General features: G+C 38.3%; 2 protein-coding genes across 19 annotated transcripts in view; both read left to right on the top strand.

Moving 5' to 3' along the window:
- The window catches only part of LOC131353922 (uncharacterized), a 30794-nt gene extending 17141 nt beyond the window's left edge, over positions 1 to 13653 (top strand). For 8 of the 18 annotated variants that reach the window (XM_058391045.1, XM_058391039.1, XM_058391038.1 and 5 more), the window contains 11 exons: positions 367 to 444; positions 1256 to 1354; positions 3382 to 3417; positions 3513 to 3638; positions 5899 to 5970; positions 6140 to 6310; positions 8252 to 8344; positions 8500 to 8592; positions 8733 to 8825; positions 9012 to 9120; positions 9885 to 13653. In XM_058391045.1, the coding sequence (XP_058247028.1) occupies positions 367 to 444; positions 1256 to 1354; positions 3382 to 3417; positions 3513 to 3638; positions 5899 to 5970; positions 6140 to 6310; positions 8252 to 8344; positions 8500 to 8592; positions 8733 to 8825; positions 9012 to 9120; positions 9885 to 12964 (4050 nt within the window). In that variant the 3' untranslated portion in view covers positions 12965 to 13653. The remainder of the gene's footprint in view (positions 1 to 366; positions 445 to 1255; positions 1355 to 3381; positions 3418 to 3512; positions 3639 to 5898; positions 5971 to 6139; positions 6311 to 8251; positions 8345 to 8499; positions 8593 to 8732; positions 8826 to 9011; positions 9121 to 9884) is intronic. The other 10 variants (XM_058391047.1, XM_058391044.1, XM_058391046.1 and 7 more) reach the window with 4 other exon arrangements.
- A 765-nt stretch (positions 13654 to 14418) lies between these two features.
- LOC131353924 (leucine-rich repeat flightless-interacting protein 2-like) lies at positions 14419 to 18292 on the top strand. The gene is made up of 4 exons (XM_058391052.1): positions 14419 to 16159; positions 16563 to 16642; positions 16795 to 16899; positions 17037 to 18292. Exons 1-4 carry the CDS (start codon positions 16153 to 16155, stop codon positions 17142 to 17144), a joined length of 300 nt encoding a protein of 99 aa, XP_058247035.1. The 5' UTR covers positions 14419 to 16152; the 3' UTR covers positions 17145 to 18292.
- Positions 18293 to 19089: the final 797 nt, after the last annotated feature.

Raw genomic sequence — 19089 nt, 5'->3', positions numbered from 1 at the left:
TTTTGAATATTTTGCTGGGTTGCACCTTTTCATTCTCCAATACTGAGAGTAAGAATCAGCTGTTTGACTGATACAGATGTGATAGCTACTCTCTGCCCACTTCTGTCCATGATCTGGCAATATGACAGTATAACAGCAATATCTCTGAGATTTCTTTTTCGAATGTCTTCAAAATAACAGTTTTAAACTCTGATTGGAAGCAGCTGATTTGACGTTAAAATTCTGGACTGTTTTGGATCGGTGCATCTCTGTCATGGATTGACTCTGAATTGTTGGGAGAAATTATTATTTACCAGAGTGCTGCAGTTGTCCCAAATAACCCCAGCCATATTTTTGGTGTGTGTGTGTGTGTTCACATTCCCCTAGTTGTCAGAGTATAGTGGCCTATTGGGCTCAAGCTCCAGAGCATCATCCAGAGCGAGTTCCAGATGTGCTAGCCCAGTGGTGAGCTTCTGTTTCACTACCATTTAGGCATCAGGGTTTATGGTGCAACTTAATCTAGCGTTTACCGAAACGTCACATTTTATAATTGCTGTCATTTTGAGAGCCGAATAGGAGGCTGGCTGTACTAATGAAATGCCATCTATTTGTTATGCTACTGGTAGCAATCAAAACCAAGTGATTTAAAATGTTATCTTATTATCATTACAAGTAGATTAGTGTCACACAGATGCACCACTGGACCGGAACAGAACACTCCTGATTGTATTGCTTCACTTCAGATAGACCCTCTAGTTAATGCTGTCCTACATTAGCTGTTGTTATTGTTTTAGGATCTGCACTAAATATTGCTAACACTAGTAAATTTGAGTTAGTTAGCTAACTTACCCTCCAAAAATGGCAGTTTATTCTTCTGATAAAACAGCATAGGATTGTTTTTCTACCCAGTTCTTGGATATTAATTTCCTTGATGCACTCTGAAGGGTGGGCTGTGCATGAGAAAAAATATATGCCAAGAAATGCAAATTTGGAAAGTTTTCAAGGGGACTGTACACATGGATCACAGCTTATTCTACTGACTTTGTTTTATTTTTCCCTGACAAAAGGTGAGTAATTTTAGCCAGTGTCACCAGTAGTTATTTTTTCATTGTACAGCAAAGCCTGAAATTCGGCCCCAAATATGGTAAGCACACATGACCAAAGCGCTAGGGTAGCCTGTTTGTGTAATTGCATTGGTGTCTACAGTTGTTTATGTAGCTGAAACACTGTGTGTGTCTTTCTGTATATATTTTTGGTGTCTCCTGGTGGTTTCCAGGAAAATAGCAGCAGCTCAGGGGCCAGTTTTTTACGAAAGGCAGCTAGCAGCAGTGGCCTCAGAGACTTGGATCATGTGACCATTCCTGATCTGCCAAATGTGAGTGGCAAACAGCTCAGTGTGTGACAGCATGTTTATGGTGTGAAATAAAAAAAATTGTTTTGGAATAGCATGATCCAGCTGAAACAAGAGCTGCATGGTATTGTTGTGTTTGTGTCTTGGATGCTGGAAGGTCACATTGTTTTTATTATATGAAATGCTTGTGATCACTGACAGTAGTATCAAGAATTGTAGAGAGATGGAGTTTTTCACAATGGCTGTCAAGTTGGACATTTAAACCAACGTTTGTCAATTTTATAGTACGATCAAATGCTTGGTTGTGTGATTAAAATTCTTTTTTCGTCTGTGGTATAGCACAGTCCCATATTCAGTCCAAAGTCCATAAATTAAAAAGTGGAAGGTGTTTGCTACCACCAAGACTCTGCCTGGATCTCATTGTCTCACCTGGATGGCAGAGCGAGCTGAGATAGGCTACCTCTGTAGAAGTTAGAGGACTTTATGGTGAAGATTGCTTGTTGTGAGCATGTAGAAAATCTCACCAATGGGCAGAGTATCTGAGAAATGTTCTGAGAAACAAGCCACTCATCAAGATCCTCAAGTCTCATTTGAGATTTTCAAAAAGGATTAGAAGATCTTTAGGCTAAGCAGGAAAAGGTGTTATGGTCAGATGAGACCAAAATGTAACATTTTGGCCATGACACTAAATAGTACATCTGGCAGAAATTCAACACAGCTCAACGTGCCTAGACTAAAGCTTGGTGGTAACACAACATCCTGTTGTGGGAATGTTTCTCTTCTGTATGAACTGGGGCACATGTTTGGATAGAAGGGGCAATGGATGAAGCAAAATATAAATTCTTGAGCAAAAACCTACTGGACTCTGCCAGAAAGATGAAGATGAGAAGATGATTCGGCTTTCAGTATGACCATACACTGACTAAAAGAGGAAAAGGGGAATGTCCTGACATGTTTTAGTCCGAGCACAGACTTTTTAACTCGGCTGAAAATCTATGGAATTACTTTGATAAAGCTGGAAATAATCTTTTTTGTTCTGTGCTTTTCACTTGAGGCACTTGAGCAAAATGTGAATACAGAAAATAAACTATTTAATTATATAAATTAAAATATGCGTGAACACGTCACCATTTTTTCTCAGTAAATATATTTCTAAAGGTGTTAGACATGAAATTTTCACCAGATGTTGGTAACAATCCATGCAATCCACACATGCAAAGACGTCAAACCATAGACGTCCATAAATTAAGTTATGTGTAATAATGTAAAATGACACAGGGAAAAGGTATTGAACACGCTTACTGAAATTTATTTAAAACTTCATACAAAAGCCTTTGCACCAAGTCATGGCCAGTTTATGGTGAAACGATGTTCTTTCCACTTCCGGATTACGGCCCCAACTGTGCTCACTGGAACGTTCAGATGTTTTGAAATCCTTCTGTAACCAATGCCATCAGTATGTTTTGCAACAATAAGGTTGCGAAGGTCCTGAGAGAGCTCTGTTTTGATCCATCATGAGATGTTGCTTGTGTGACACCTTAGTAATGAGACACCATTTTATAGGCCATCAGATGGGACTGAAGCAGCTGACCAGGGGCAGGATTGCTTTCTAATTACTGATTGATTTCAGTTGCTGTCTTGGCTTTCAATGCCTTTTTGCACCTCCCTTTCTTCAATTTGTTCAATACGTTTTCCCTGTCACATTATTACACACAATTTATGGACATCTGTGGTTTGATGTCTTTGCATGTGTGAGTTTCATGTCAATAGCACCTTTAGAAATATATTTACTGAGAAAAATGGTGACGTGTTCAATACTTATTTTACCTGCTGTCTATAATTCTTTTCTATTCACACAGTATAGTGCACACATCTCATAAGTCTAAAGCTTACATTTTTTTAGACCTGATAAATAATTTCTTTGCCATTTGCTTCTCATGTTAACAAGCTGTTTTTATATGTGCATACGTATGTGTGTGTTTTGCTGTGTGTGGAAATGCAAAAAATAACAAACTGCAATTTCTTTAATTTTTTTAATCCTTTGCTTACAGTTGGATGAGGGATTGGACAGAGATTTTTTCGAAAAGGTTAGCAAGGATACTTTTTCGACTATTGAAAATTTTGTTGAAAGGATGGTATTAACATCTGAAATTGACATGTAATTCATTCATTTTCTTTTGAGGGCCCCTCTCGAGCGTCTACTCTATCCGCCGCCACTCTGACTTCACTGGGCGGGGCTTCCTCACGCAAAGGAAGTGACAGTTCCTCTGTCACTGCAGATACAGAGACATCCTTACAGGATATTAAGGTAACTTCTGTGTTACTGTTTTATCCACCACTGCCCTTGCCCCTTTATTTAGCAATTTAAGATTTTAGTTGTGTCTTACTTCTGTATCATACTTTATTTGCTGCTGCTCTTGATTGAGGATAAGAATCACTCGGTATTCCTATCATGTTTTCTCTGCAGCATTCAGTCATCAACTGTGATGAATGTTCATGATGGCCTGGGAGTATTCTCACACGAGTAGATAGACTGATGATTTTCTAAACATAGTGTTGTCAATATTTTTGGTGAGAAAATTATTCAGTGGGTCTAGCCACTGTGTGACATGTCTGAACTGCTATCCCTAACACAAACAGATTTACCAGTTTTACTGGCTATCACTGTATACAGCCAGATAAAAGTTGCATAAGCAACTTCATATTTGTGTCTTTTATTTGTTTATATAGCAGTTTGGACAAACTGTTTAATACCAAGTCCTGCTGGTGTTTCATGTGGAGGTTGGAGATGTTCTGTATCTTTATGAAATGTTTTGGATTTTTTAATGTACTTCAAACTGGGGGGTGGTAGCTAGTGGTTAAGGCTCTGGGTCGTTGACCAGAAGATCAGGGTTCAAGCTCCAGCACTGCCACCGTTGGGCCCTTAAGTAAGGGGCGCTGCAGCCATGGCTGACCCTGTATTCTGACCCCAACCCCCAAGGATGGGATATGCGAAGAAAGAATTTCACTGTGCAGTAATGTATAATGTGACAAATAAAGGGTTGGTTACTTAAACTGAAAATCTGTCCCTGTTGCACAGATGGTGCTTCTATGCATACATTTCTGGTAGACCCCAATATGATTCTAGTCAGCTTCAAACTCCAAGACAGCACTCATGGTGCAAGATTATAGGTTATCCCCAGTGTTTTACATCACCGAGCCTACCACTGTTCTGTCTTGTACATAGATGGAGAACTCACACTCTCACTCAAGTGTCCTATCACAATACACTAGTGTGTAGTGTGCTGTAGTTCAATACACATGGTAGTGTGCTGTAGGTCAGCCCCATAATTTCAGGATGCTGTTTATCTCAGTCCAATGGGTCTGATAGGTAGCAGCCATTGAAAACGTCAGTAAAAATAGGGCTTTTTTGTAGGTGTTTCATCTTCCTTTCTGTAGATTTCCCAAACCCTGAGGCATAGGATTGCTGTGAGATAGGGCATCTGGGTGTTCACCAATTGTATACTCCTTTGACTTTAGTGGTGCCTTAAAAGATGGCAGCGCTAATCACGCAGATTTCTTTCCGTGGCTTTTCTGGCACTTATTTACTTCCTTTCACTTAAGTGGGGCCTCAGCCTTAGAGAATGAAGTGCACTGAGATGCGCAGTCTTGTCCTGGATGTGGAGAGTGGATTATTCTTTTCTGTGCACATCAGATCATTATAAATATCCTGGTACTGCATATGACTCCAAACCGTTTAATTTTGACTCCTATGTACTCAATGGCAGAACTTTCACATGATTTTTTATTATTATGCTGAAAATAGGCTCAATAGAATATTTATCATAGGCTAATGAACAATGATGGAGTATGGACTTTTTCAGTGACAGTACAGATTTGTTAGCTTATTACCATATAAATACAATTACGTGAGAGTAAATAAAACTAATCAAGCTTTCTGGACAGCTAACAGACATCCAGTTCTAGTAGCTCATAGTAGTAAATGTGCTTTGCATGTGTTAAGTGTAGCTGTGTTTATAATAATCTGATAATCTCTGTGTTCTGTTGTATGTTGAGATTTTGCTCCTGTATGTAAGCAGTCACTGCTTAAGCTTTCTGTAGTGAAGTCAGTTGAATGCTGGAGGTTAGTACGTCATGGACATCTTTCAGCATTTACATACGAGTGTGTACATTAGAAGGCAGTGTGATCTGTACAGTAAAATATGAAGATTGAAGTCTCACTTTTTACTGCAGAGAATGTATAGAGGAAGCAACAGACTGGAGCATGATCCTTTGTAGTTTACAGTAAACTCTCAAGTCATCACAAACCTGAATCTGTGCTACATCATAAGTCGGATTTGAATCCTTCTGCATTAAGACTAGAGTTTTAGAAGCCTGTGGAGGGAAGTCTAGAAAAGCTTGAGTTTATATTTTATACACAGTTTATTCTGTATTGTCGTACTTGTTGTACTTTTTTTTTTTTTTTATCACATTCTTTACAAATGATTGTCTGCTCCTTATCTCATCACAGCTGTCTCATGTCAAGCTCATTTCTTCATTCTCAATGATCTTCCATACTGTTTGTTTAGGAAATTCATGAACTGAAGGATCAGATCCAGGATGTCGAGGCCAAATACATGCAGAGCCTCAAAGAACTCAAGGTACACTTGAATAACTTTTTTTCTATGTCAAATCAAGGCTGTTATTATGATGCCAATTTCTGTGGGGTTTCACTGTTGCTATGTTAGTACGTATTTGCGTCGTCTTTATATTTGTGCAGTTGAGTGTGTGTGTGTCTAAACAGTGCTTGTGTTTTTATATCACTTTTAGGATTCTTTGGCACAGATGGAGGAGAAATACCGCAAGGCCATGGTGTCTAATGCGCAGTTGGATAATGAGAAATCTAATCTGATATATGAGGTGGATACTTTGAAAGACTCGCTGATGGAGCTAGAAGAGCTTCTTGCTGAGACTCGGCGAGAGTGTGAGGAGAAGAGTAAGGTATGTTAAATTGAGAGTTAGGCCTGAATGATGAATAACGTTTTTATTATTGAGTGTTCTGTGATGAATAAATGATTGATCATTTTAAAAATTGAACTCGACTTTTTAATAGGTCATAATTAGTCATGCCTTATGACCTCGTGCTCTGAGGGTGTCTGTGTCTGTACAGTTCAGGATTTGTCAGTAGGTGTGTTGCCAAATCTAACTAGCTTTGCTGAGCATCTTTGTTATACCATTTAGTCCCAATGTTTTAAAGAGCAGCTGATTAAAGACTCATTTATTTACTCATTGTTGTATTTGGAAAAATCTCTATGTAGTTGTGGTTCTGTTTCTCCTCTGTATCTGTCCCTGACCATTTGAAATCACCTCTGTTACAGTGCTCTGAACATTGACTTGTCTATGTAAATTCAAACGACATTAAGATGCCATCGTCTTTTTTTTTTCCTCAAGCATTTTGTACAATATAGGGCTCATGGGCATGTGAATATGCAAAGGTGAACCGTCAATGTGTGCAGTGAAAGCTTCTTTTATCAGTAAATGTTTTGAAGGTAGAAACAGCTTGAGGACAGAGGAGAATGGCCAGAAAGGTTTGAGCTAACAGGAAGGTTACGGTAACATCATTCTTTACAACTGTGGCAGAAAAGTGTCTTAGAAAGCCTTTCTCTTTGAGGTGGATGTGCTACAACAGGGGAATATTGCATCAGGCTCCACTCCTGTCAGCCAAGAACAGAAGTCTGAGGCCACAGTGGACACAGTCACCCAAACTGGACAAACCTGGCAATGATTATCCAATTCCAGTTAGCCTGTGTGCACTGAAGCCTCAGATTCATGCGTTTGGCTGATTGGAGGGAATCCCGATGTGGTCTTCTGCTTTCACTTGTCCAAAAAGAGAGCAGACTGATGTATTAGTATGTGATTAACATTCAGGATTCAAGAGATTTATTTGGCATTCGTAAACGTACAGACAGTGAGGGTGCATAGGCATTTGTGTTTAAAGCTTTTAGAATCAGCGGAAGAGATTAACGGACTGACCCAATATTCATAATAAATAAAAAAGAGAGCTATAAGGCTGTACATAAAGTAAACGCTGTAAATTGTAAAAAATAATTATCAAACACATTATCACATTATTATAAGGATTATTTGGAATCACTGGAAGATGATCCTTCAGTCAAATAAGGGAGGTGGTATTGTGATTTCAAAAGTGAATTAGATTAGACCTTGACAAATATTTATACACCTTTAACTAAGCCTTTATTTTAACTAGTGGTGTCTGGTGTTAGCTCACTTAACTAGGTCAATATATGTTTGAAACAAATTTGAAAAAATAAAATTTTAAAGAAGATTGGTGAGTAAAATGTAACGTCTCATCATCGTATGTCAACGTTCCATGTACGTCGGGGACAGATTCTGAAATACATCTTTTACTTTGACCGCTGAGAAATTCGCTATTTGCATGCCATTATGATGAAGTGAAAAAAACAAATTAAATAAAAAAAAATAATTAAATTAAATGGGAAAATAAAGAAAATATACAAAGTCAGGGTTTTATGCATTACTCTAAAAGGTCACCTAATTTGTTGTGTTCAACCTTGTACACAATTTTAAGCTCCATATGTAGATAATTGTAATTATTTTAATTGTTCAGAAGTAAAAGCGTGATGAATGTAGCAGTTTTTCACAATAAAGCAGTATTAAAACAATGCATTCAGTGCTAAGAGGTGTGTGTGAACAGACAGGACTGCGTCCCTTTTAATGTAGATGTTGAAACAATATAATGTATTAAAAATGCAGAATTGTTCATTTAATAAGAGCTCGATTCTCCCAGAAAATTGAAAATCCGGCAACACTAGACTCCCAGTAAACTCTTGATGATGTTGGGGATAGATCAGGGCACACTGCTGTTCTACCTCTTTTACAACTGTGGAATCATCCTTTCAGGATCTGGAGCGAGAGAAGCATGCCCACAGTATACTGCAGTTTCAGTTCATCGAGCAAAAAGAAACACTGAAGCAAAGTGAAGAGCTGCTGACTGTGAGTACTGTGTTTATGACTGTCCTGAAACAGATCCTTTAAACTCACTGCCGTTTAAAATTCTTTAGTATCTTTTGCATTCTTTCTTCCTTCTATGCTTTTTTGCTTCTTTCTCTCCTTACCCTGGGTTCCATATTGCTTCATACTGCTTCCAGGAGATTCGTCAATTACACTTCAAACAAGAGGGCTTTGTTAGGGAGATTTCTGACCTGCAGGAAACTATTGAATGGAAGGATAAGAAAATTGGGGTATGCTGCATGAAGCTGTTGTGTCATAAACGCATTCACTCAGAGCACAGTATTGTCTGAACAGGCTGTACTAAATATCACTACACCTGTGTGTTTGTGTGTGCTTCATCTTTTTCACAACACTGTTGGATTCCTCTCAGGCCTTAGAGAAGCAGAAAGAGTATTCTGATGCCATTCGAACTGAGCGGGATGAGCTCAGGGATGAGGTGGTTCAACTCAAAGACATTTTAAAGGTAAATGTAAAGGGGAAATGCAAACATACCCCTTGTAAGCCCCTCACATACCTCTCACATAACCCTTTTATATTTCTTGCCCACTGCTTACATACTCTCACCTACCTTCATCTACATCACCATAACAGTGTCCTGAACATCAAGCTAAACATGTGGACCAATTTAATCCTAAAATATTCTGTACAGAAACATGGCATTGTCCTTGGACCAGACCTGTGCACCAATGGAGAAGTGGAAGGAAATGTGAGCAGTGGGTCTGCCTGCACCGAACTGCAGCATGGGAGCAGTGTATTAGGTAAGCTTTCATTGGCCAAATATACAAGTAGATATCTTTTTTGCTCTTGCGTTATGCCAGCTTAAGCTAACAGATGCTTTTGGTATCATGCACATTTTGGGCTTTTGGCATGTTGACTGTGATTTCTGAACGTTATCTCTAACAGCTTGATTTTGCGTTAAATTCCACTTATTCTGAAATGCACTTTCTATTTCCCTCCTGCATTTGCAAGCGTTAAAGTTACAAAATGTGATGCTTGAAATGCTGCATCTTGTTCCTGATGGCAGAAGTGGTCTTATGGGAACTTCTATGGGATTCTATTTGCCCCCTCAGTATCTTTCCTGACAAGTTGATAAACTTAGCTTTATTATATCAGTGATTTAGATCTGTGCTTAATGCCTTGTGCATGTCAACAAAGCTCTTTGTTTCCCCCTTTATGATGATGGATGACCATTTTTCATGTGTACAGATTCACATTTGGTCAAAGGCAACAGCTCTTAGGTGGAGCATGAAAATCACTGTGAAGTTGAATTTATCTAGTCTCTTGCTTTCCATGTTTTAATGGATTTTACAACAAATTAGACATATTGGTGCAGCATGTTTCTCTCTCTTCAGTATTCACATTTGGTCGGTAGCTATGCTTTGGAGTAGCTATGCTTTGGAGCCTGACCTCCTCTCTCATTCTTCCTTCCCTTTTTCATTTCACCTATAAAATTGTATATTTTAAAAAAGCAGACATTTTTTTCTTATTTCCTTTTCCACTGATTCCTCAATCAATCTCCCAGGCACTCAGGAGTTGCAGCTGTTTAGAGATGAAAATGTAGGGGGCTCCAGAGGTGGCCAGTTCCAACACCAACAGGATTTTGACCATGAAGTTCAAGAGAATCACCTGCCTCCATCTGTCTCTGGCAGTTCTTCTGAATCTCCTGTAGTAGCACATTATAATAATGGGGGTTTTGGAAATGATTTCAATAACAGCATAGCAAAAATTCAAAACAATGTTGAAAAACCTCAGGCTGCGTGTGAGGGTAAAGCAGAGGAAATTTCAAAAGATAATGTTATTATTGAAGGCATGAGAACAGATCAGCAAGAGATTCCACTGCATGATAACAGAAGTGAGACTATAAAAGAGGAAAATCAAGATTTCACAGAAAAACTCCCATGTGAGATAGCAGAAAAGGATGTAGTCCACCTAGATGAAACTGTAGTTGGAGATTCTCAGATCAAAATGATTTCTGACAGTTCACCATCAGCAAAAATAGACACAGCATTGAATTCCCAAAGTGCCAGTGTTTCAGGAAAAAAGAAGAAGAAAAAAAGGAAAAATAAACAGAAACAAAAGCAGAGCTCCGATGAAAAAGCAGTTCGTTCAGAAATTGGGGATGAGAATGAAAACCAGCTCGCAGAGAGCAGTTCAGTTCAGACAGTAGAGGAAAACTCAGTATGTTCAGAAGAAGCACCCATAAATGAGAAAGTACCAGATAACAGGAATGTTGATGAAAACATAGAGCTGATGCACAAAGAAGCAGAATCTCTAGAACTACAAAGACCTAATACCGGCCCTGGATCAATCAGTAATCAGACTGATTGCATGAGCAGCGCCGATTTTTTCCGAACTGCGGACTCCGTAAAGGAAATTAAGATTGACGTCCCTGCTTACGACGATCCGCTGGAAAGAACTACTGAAGAGTTAAATGCCTCTATTGGCAAATACAAAATCTTAAGCAACAATGGTGATGCTGAGCTGAAAGACATTGTTGCCGTCTGTGCTGATTTTCCTGAATCTGGTTTTGAGGTAAGACCTGAGAAAGAGGAAACTGACACTACCTCAGATGTAGTGGAAATGGAAACAGTTGATGGGATGATTCACCTTGATAAAACATACGCCCTTGCCGAAACATCCACAGTCACGCAGCTGGATGACGCTGTAATTACAAATGAAGTATCCGAAGAGGGGCAAGAAATAGCCACAGACACACAGCTGGATGATGCTTTAGTTACAGATGAAATGCATGAAGAGGGGCAAGAAACATCCACAGTCGCACAGCTGGATGACGCTGTAATTACAAATGAAGTATCTGAAGAGGGGCAAGTAATATCCACAGTCACACAGCTGGATGACGCTGTAATTACAAATGAAGTATCCGAAGAGGGGCAAGTAATATCCACAGTCACACAGCTGGATGACGCTGTAATTACAAATGAAGTATCCAAAGAGGGGCAAGTAATATCCACAGTCACACAGCTGGATGATGCTTTAGTTACAGATAAAGTACACAAACTGGAGCAGGATACTTCCACAGTCACACAGCTGGATGACGCTGTAATTACAAATGAAGTATCTGAAGAGGGGCAAGAAACATCCACAGTCACACAGCTGGATGATGCTTTAGTTACAGATAAAGTACCTGAATTGGAGCAGGATTCTTCCACAGTCACACAGCTGGATGGCGTTTTAGTTACAGATGAAGTGCCTGAACAGGGGCAAGAAATATCCACAGACACACAGCTGGATGATGCTTTAGTTACAGATGAAATACCTGAAGAGAGTCAAGAAATATCCACAGTCACACAGCTAGATGATGCTTTAGTTACAGATGAAATGCATGAAGAGGGGCAAGAAACATCCACAGTCACACAGCTGGATGACGCTGTAATTACAAATGAAGTATCCGAAGAGGGGCAAGAAATATCCACGGTCACACAGCTGGATGATGCTTTAGTTACAGATAAAGTACCCGAATTGGAGCAGGATACTTCCACAGTCACACAGCTGGATGGTGTTTTAGTTACAGATAAAATACCTGAAGAGAGGCAAGAAATATCCACAGTCACACAGCTGGATGGTGTTTTAGTTACAGATAAAATACCTGAAGAGAGGCAAGAAATTTCCACAGTCACACAGCTGGATGGTGTTTTAGTTACAGATGAAGTGCCTGAAGAGGAGCTCGAAACATCTGCAGTTACACAGCTGAATGAGGCTGTAGTTGCAGATAAAGTACCTGAAAAGGAGCAAGAAACATCTGCAGTCAAACAGCTGGATGATGGTTTAGTTACAGCTGAAGTACCTGAAGAGGAGCAAGAAACATATAAAGAGACACAGCTGGATGACACTGTAGTTACAGATGAAGCACCCAAATTGGAGCAAGAAACATCCACAGGCACACAGCTGGATGACGTTTTATTTACAGCTGAAGTGCCTGAAGTGGAGCTAGAAACATCTGCAGTTACACAGCTGAATGAGGCTGTAGTTGCAAATAAAGTAGCTGAAAAGGAGCAAGAAACATCTGCAGTCAAACAGCTGGATGATGGTTTAGTTACAGCTGAAGTACCTGAAGAGAAGCAAGAATCACAGGAACCAACACAAATAGATCAGGAATTCAAAGTAGAACAGGATGAAGGTGAGGTAGAGTATGGAGAATCTTTTGAGTGTCATCAAGAACACAATAACATTCCTGACCACAAGGTACAGACAGATGAACAGAATGTCTCAGCAGAGATAGCGGGTGTAACTGCAGAGCAGATAGCCACAACAGGGGGAAATCAGAACGAAAGTCAGCAACACTCTTTAACAGGATATGAGGAACAAGGACCTGAAGGCTGCGAAGAAACGGGGCATTTTGAGCACAGTGAAAGAGCCAAGCAGGAAACAAGTCCTAACGATCTGCTTCCTGAGACACGAGAGTTAGATGAGGTGGCTGATGATGTTGTTCTGCAAGAAGCAGGTCAGAATATGAGAGAGCAGGAAGTCAGTGAAGTCAAAGAGGGTACGTCTGAAACAAACAAGGAGGATGCAAAAAGTGGCTCCAAAAAGGAAAGCAAGAAAGGGAAGGGGAAGAGTAAAGAGGACTGCAAAATGTCCTAATGCTGTGCCAAAGAAAAAGTGTGTCGCAAAAGTAAATGTCTTAAAATGTCTTGGAGCCCAACTAAAGTGCACTTCAATGAAAATTTGTTTGAAAAGTTTCTTCTACTGAGTCATTTCATGAATGCAGAAAAATCACACAATGAGTATTTATTAAATCGAGACCAAAATTATATTTAAGAAAGGAATAATCTTGCCTTTGAACTTTGAACTCTTGTTGCACTTATCTTAAAACACCGCGCATTTCATCCTTTAAGTGTTCTGCTGTATGATCGGTGTGTAAGATTCCTATATCAGGAGTGTGTGAGATGTAGACATTTCTAAAAAAAATGTCAGATTGCAGGTTGAAATGACTTGGAGTTCAATGGTTTGTTTACTTTGCACTGTAGTTCACACAATGTTTTGTCTCTAAAGATTTAGCATTTTGCTTTTTGCCTTTTCGTACACAATGCAATAAAAATAAGGATTTTTGCAGGATTGCTTTTAGGGACTTTTGGCTTTTCACATTATACTGATTTGTATGTGCCATATTGAAATAAAAGCTTCCTAATGAAATGTCCCTTAGAGAATTTAACATTCCATTCACCGAGATCACTTTTCAGTCTGAAACATTCTGTAAGCAATGTCAAAAGTCTTGCGAGATTGTATTGCCATGATGAAAGACCTTTAAAATAAAGTATTATTAATTTAAAGTAGGCTCATGTATGGTTGTGTGTGTGTTTATACAGAATGCTTATACTATCTTACTTTTTTAAATGTGCCCAAACCTGACAGCATTCAGTAACAGGACCCTGCTGCATGAAGTGTTTTTAGTTGTTCATTCCTGAATTTTCTGCATGTTTTCCATCCTCACCCTCCACCCTCCATATATATATATATATCATTTGCATGCGCTGAATCCTTCTTCCCATAAACCTGGCTCCACCTCCTGTAAGTCTGATTTCTTTTCTTTTTTAACCAATGTTGTGAATGTGTTGAATAGATGGTGTACATCAGTTCTGAGTCATCTTTCATTTAGCATATTTATATTAACTCCTAAATAAAAGAACTGGGTGTGTTTTAAAACCTCCAGTGTTTTGGTCCTTTAGGACTGACCAGAGCTTTTTTAATACATACCTATAATACACTGAAAATGGTTAATATATTAGTCACTTAAAGAAAATAAGATAATAATGTATAGATGTATAGAAAAACCTGTTATGTTCTGTCTATAAATTCTTGATCTGCTTTTCAGAAATCCGTCTAAGGAAACTGGTGGATGAACGAGAGAATTTGATTGAACAGGTAAGAATCTCACCTTTATTAAATGCTCACTTTATTTGTTGCACTATTTAAGAATGGGGGTTAATTGAAAATGTTATTCAGTGCTACATGATCTACATTGATCTGTATTTCACAGGACATTGCCACGTGTGATAATTATTGCACCATGTTTTTGTTTTTTTCCCCCCAGGATCTGATGTGAGATATTGATCTTTAATAACTGACATTTTAAATGGAGAATGCAAGTATATTGTGAAGCTTTGGTGATTGTTCTTTACTTGCTAACATTTGGAGTTTTAATGTATAGTTTTGAGTGATGTATGGAATTGTCCATATATGAAAAGGTCTTCATTTTAAAGCCACTTGAAAGTGATCTGAAGTGGAAGGGTTGAAGTGTAACACATCAAGGGAATAAGTGGAATGGGTTTACTTTGTGGAGGATGTTATAAATATTAGAATACTTGGTATATGTATTTGGTATAAAATTTCATAGCACAGTGTTGTTCCTGAGGGAGCGATAGAATTTTTTTTTGGGGTTCACTTCAGAGAAGTAGTCCAATTCACACTGCTGTCGCTGCCTGTGAGCTGATACCGGGGAAGAATTATGCCAAAAGAACCACACAGGGTCAATGCTCTTCAAAGCTTATTGAGACAGACAGGGAGTATTTATACAAATCAAAGATCTTTGTCATTATGTATGTGCAATAAAACAATACGCATCAAAGGTGTCAGCAGAGGTGGTGGCAGATATCTCTACAGGTGGGACGCCGACGGAGTGAAGCAGAACAAAGAATTCCTTGGTCACAAAGTGTATTGTGGTCATAAGATAAGGTCATAGACAAAAGACATCAGAAAATCAGCACAGAGCGTGCCAAGATTTATTCCAAATCTATCAGGGAGGTAATAGAATTAGTTTCTTGGACAAAGACATGCGTTGTAGGCTGATTGGCATCTCTAAATTGTCTGTAGTGTGGCAGTGTGAGATTGTGTTCTGTGATAGACTGCCATCCTGTCCAGGGTGAACCCTCCCTAGTGCCCCGAGTCTCCTGGGACTGACTTCAGGCTCCTGTTGATACAGTAGGATAAATGGTTTAGAGGATGGATGGATGGATGAGTTGAATAGTTTAATGCTGCAGGTTTACTTGCATGTTTTGTGGATTTTTCCTAATTAGCAAAATTTTATCTATCTAATTGCTTTTTTAGTTAATTTTAATACCGATGTAAAATATAAAATATATAAAATAAAAAAGTAAAAAAAATATATGTAATTTCGAACTTAAAATTATGGTTGATTTTATCATGTAATAAATTGTTTTGAATGTTTGTGGGATTTTTACGGCATTATCATTGTGACCAGAGAATGTTCTAGTTTTAGGGAAAATCTGTCGGTGAAATAGCTTAATATTAGGAAAATTCTGTTACACTGTCATACGTGTTGATAACCGAGGCATTCCTGTCTGTGTGGAGTTGTAATAAAAATAACAAAATAAATAAAAGTAGTAATAATAATACAGTGAAGAAGTGGTCAATATCAAGGGCCTTTATCCTCACAAATGTCTGAGCTTTACTCATAGATCATCTGCATAGTAAGAGTTTATCGCAAAATAAATCTGTCTTCAGTTACACTGGATATCAGTAATCCTGTGTGGGTCATTAGTAATATGTAACTGTAAAATATTTGTAAAATGTGAAACCTGACCTCCTGCTTGACTGTAGTGTGGAATATAACAGAAGTTAATGTATAACAAAATACATTTATTCCTTCGATCATCAGCCATTGAATTTCTGAAAAATGACATACACTTTATATCCAGGTAAAGAATCTAAAAGAACAACTTGAGCAGAAGAAAAAGAGTCATAAAAGAGACGAGAGCTGCAGTCCGGGCGGACAGGTCCAGGAGAACAGCACTGACCCAGATATTGTGGACATGCAGAGTATGACACAGTTTTTTATTGTCTTTACAAGGAGAGATGGCACAGACCCAATACCAGGACATGTTTAAAAGAGACATGATTATATTTTATCCTAGGATTTATTTTGTGTATACTTTGTGTTTTACATAGTTGTTTTGTGTGAAGGGATTTAATCAGATAAATAAAGCTGATTGTCAAAGGATTCAGTATCAGCATTGGACATGAAAACGTGGTATTGTGCCATATTTATTTACATATAATACTAAAGCCTACCACAGTCCACCTAACCTTAACCTCTGTACACTGAAGAAGGAATAAAAGCAATTTTTCTCAATTATTTTTATTTAATAAATGGAAATGTAATGAATTTGCATAAAATATGGAGTTCTGTATTTGAAAAATGTTAACTGATGCTTTGTTTTAGGAGATGCTAACAGGCAAGTAAATGACCTCAAATTTAAGCTGGTCAAGTCTGAGCAGGAAGTCACAGCTTTGGAACAGAATGTGAGTGATCTTTTTTTTTTGTCTGCTTGTATGCATCATGAGTCAACTCCTCGATAAAGACCTCTTAACTGGCACACAGAATCTGTATTTTCCTATTGGACTGTTATAGGCTTATATCAATTCATCAAATCCTCTTCCATGTCCTGTGGCAGGTAACAAGACTTGAAGGCCAGGTGACTCGGTACAAATCTGCATCAGAGAATGCAGAGAAAGTGGAGGATGAACTAAAAGCAGAGAAACGCAAACTGCAGAGAGAGGTCTGATTTTATCCTAACTCACCATTTGATAAAAATATCCCAAATACAGCAATGTGTATAATGATTTTAAATGGTGTATATAAATGACTGATTATTATTATTATTATTATTATTATTATTATTATTATTATTACCAGCTCCGATCTGCATTGGACAAGATTGAGGAGTTGGAGGCAAGTAACAGCCACCTGAACAAACGGCTGGAGAAGATGAAGGTGTATCGAGGCACGACAGCATCACCCTAGTTAGCCTCTAACTCTGAGCTCAACCTCCACTGTGCCATTCACTGACTTCTCTGAAGCATGTTGCTGCTTCTCTGTACAGTTTCCCATAATTTTATGATGAGTTCAATACACAAAAAATGCACTGACGCACTACAATATGATATTGTGGCATTTGTATTGTATTTATATTTATTTCAGGGTGAGTTCATGGTTGAGAAATTATACAAAGGTTTCATAGGAAGTATGGGGAAACCTTAGTGAAGCTGATACCTGAAGGTTGCAAAGCTTTTTTGGGACTGCTTTAACATTTGGTGGCAGTTCCAGGGAGTGAGGGGAAAATACATGACTGAGTTTATATTTTGTGTAGTAGACCGGTGACGAATTAAAGGAAAAACAAAACCACAGAAGGTATGTGGGTAAGGTGTTGGGCAGCCACAAGCTGCAGAACAAATTCAGTCCTTGGTATAAACTCTCCAATTGTCTGGAACTGTACAAGAGGAATGAACACTATGCTTCCCAATGATAAATGCTAATTCAATTAGCTTAAAGTGGTGATGGTGGTGGAGAGTGGTGTATATTATAACAGAATCTCTCATAAGTCGGTTGAGATTTATTTTCATCTTCACTAGTGAGTCTTTGTGTCCTGTGAATGAGAGCTTCGCCATCCTGGAGACATGGTCTCAATAGGATAGAAATGTTTCATCACTGGAGAAAGGTCATCATTCAGTCAAGCCGACCCAAACTCTGCCAGAAAACACAGCATCACCGAGCTTTATTCTTTCTGAATTTCTTCCAGTCTGTATGTGATTTTTTTTCTTTCCCCCTTTTGCTTTTGTCTTTTCCTCAAACTGAATCTAAAGCTGCTGGTAAAGGTCACTCCCTGAACCCCCTGCAAACGTGCACCATATAATGACATTTAATGCTGCCATATTCATGGTAATAAATTTTGTTCTTGGATGAAGATTTTATCTTTATTGCTTCAAATAAAAACTCACCAGCAACCTTGACAATAAACAAAATGAATATTAAGCACAAAATGCTTGTTTGAATGTTTTCAGATGAAGAGAGAGATTTCTTGAAAGATGCTCTAAAGTGGTGCTGTTCTGCCCTGTTTAGAAAGTTTAAATCCTTTGTAATGGAAATTTTAATGTATACTGTGCAATAAAATGTTCAATAATGAACAGTCATGTTTGGTTGTTCCACATCATCTTTACATATTCCAACTCAAATCTAGAAAAAATATAGAACAGAGGCCAAAAACCCATAACCACAAGCTAACTTTAGCTACGATACCCACAGGGATTCTCAACAAGCATTGCACACATGATCCTTATTATCTTTCCTTCTGAAATCACAAGCTCCTTCTAAAATGTTGAACGGACAGGTAGAAATATTTGTCATTGTTCTAGTCTTGCAGCAAAAATTTAATTCTACCCCAAATGGCCTAGTTTGTAGTGTTACAGTTCAGCTTTTTAACATGTTTTGATCAGAATTGCAAATCAGGAAAACTTTTATTCTCGTTTTTTCAACTAATCTCCATGCGATATAGTCAGCAGTCACCAGTGTCTGAAGCTTGGTGATTACCAAGATTGGAATACACCATCTGTATTTCTGTTCAATTGATTAGCATTTAGTTATAAAATGTGAAAAAATCTTTATTGTGGTTGGTTGACATTCGATTACGATGATGTAATCTTCCTTAAGGCTTTAGTCCTAATGGGTTTCTCAATACAGGAGAGTCATGTGCACACTCCACACAACTATCTGGCTGGAGTAGGTAGAGAGTGTACTAGTTTGTAAGTAAATGTTTTCTTAGTTCACCATCTTTAGGTCTTTAGACTGTGTTTAACCCCGGTTGATCGTAGTTTTAAACCCCACTTTTAACTCCAGTAGAGGAATGTTTCAGACGTTATTTAGAAATGGGTTATAAAACCTGCTCTGAAGCAAAAGCAGCAACACTTTTATG

This window comes from Hemibagrus wyckioides, linkage group LG06 (assembly GCF_019097595.1).
Source record: "Hemibagrus wyckioides isolate EC202008001 linkage group LG06, SWU_Hwy_1.0, whole genome shotgun sequence".
Lineage (NCBI taxonomy): Eukaryota > Metazoa > Chordata > Actinopteri > Siluriformes > Bagridae > Hemibagrus > Hemibagrus wyckioides.
This window is presented reverse-complemented; position numbering and strand designations above follow the sequence as displayed.

Excerpts from the sequence above, each read along its gene's own strand:
- LOC131353924 (XM_058391052.1), top strand. Across the intron at positions 16,643-16,794 it reads TCACAGCTTTGGAACAGAAT|GTAACAAGACTTGAAGGCCA; the intron begins GTGAGTGATCTT and ends GTCCTGTGGCAG. Across the intron at positions 16,900-17,036 it reads AACGCAAACTGCAGAGAGAG|CTCCGATCTGCATTGGACAA; the intron begins GTCTGATTTTAT and ends TATTATTACCAG.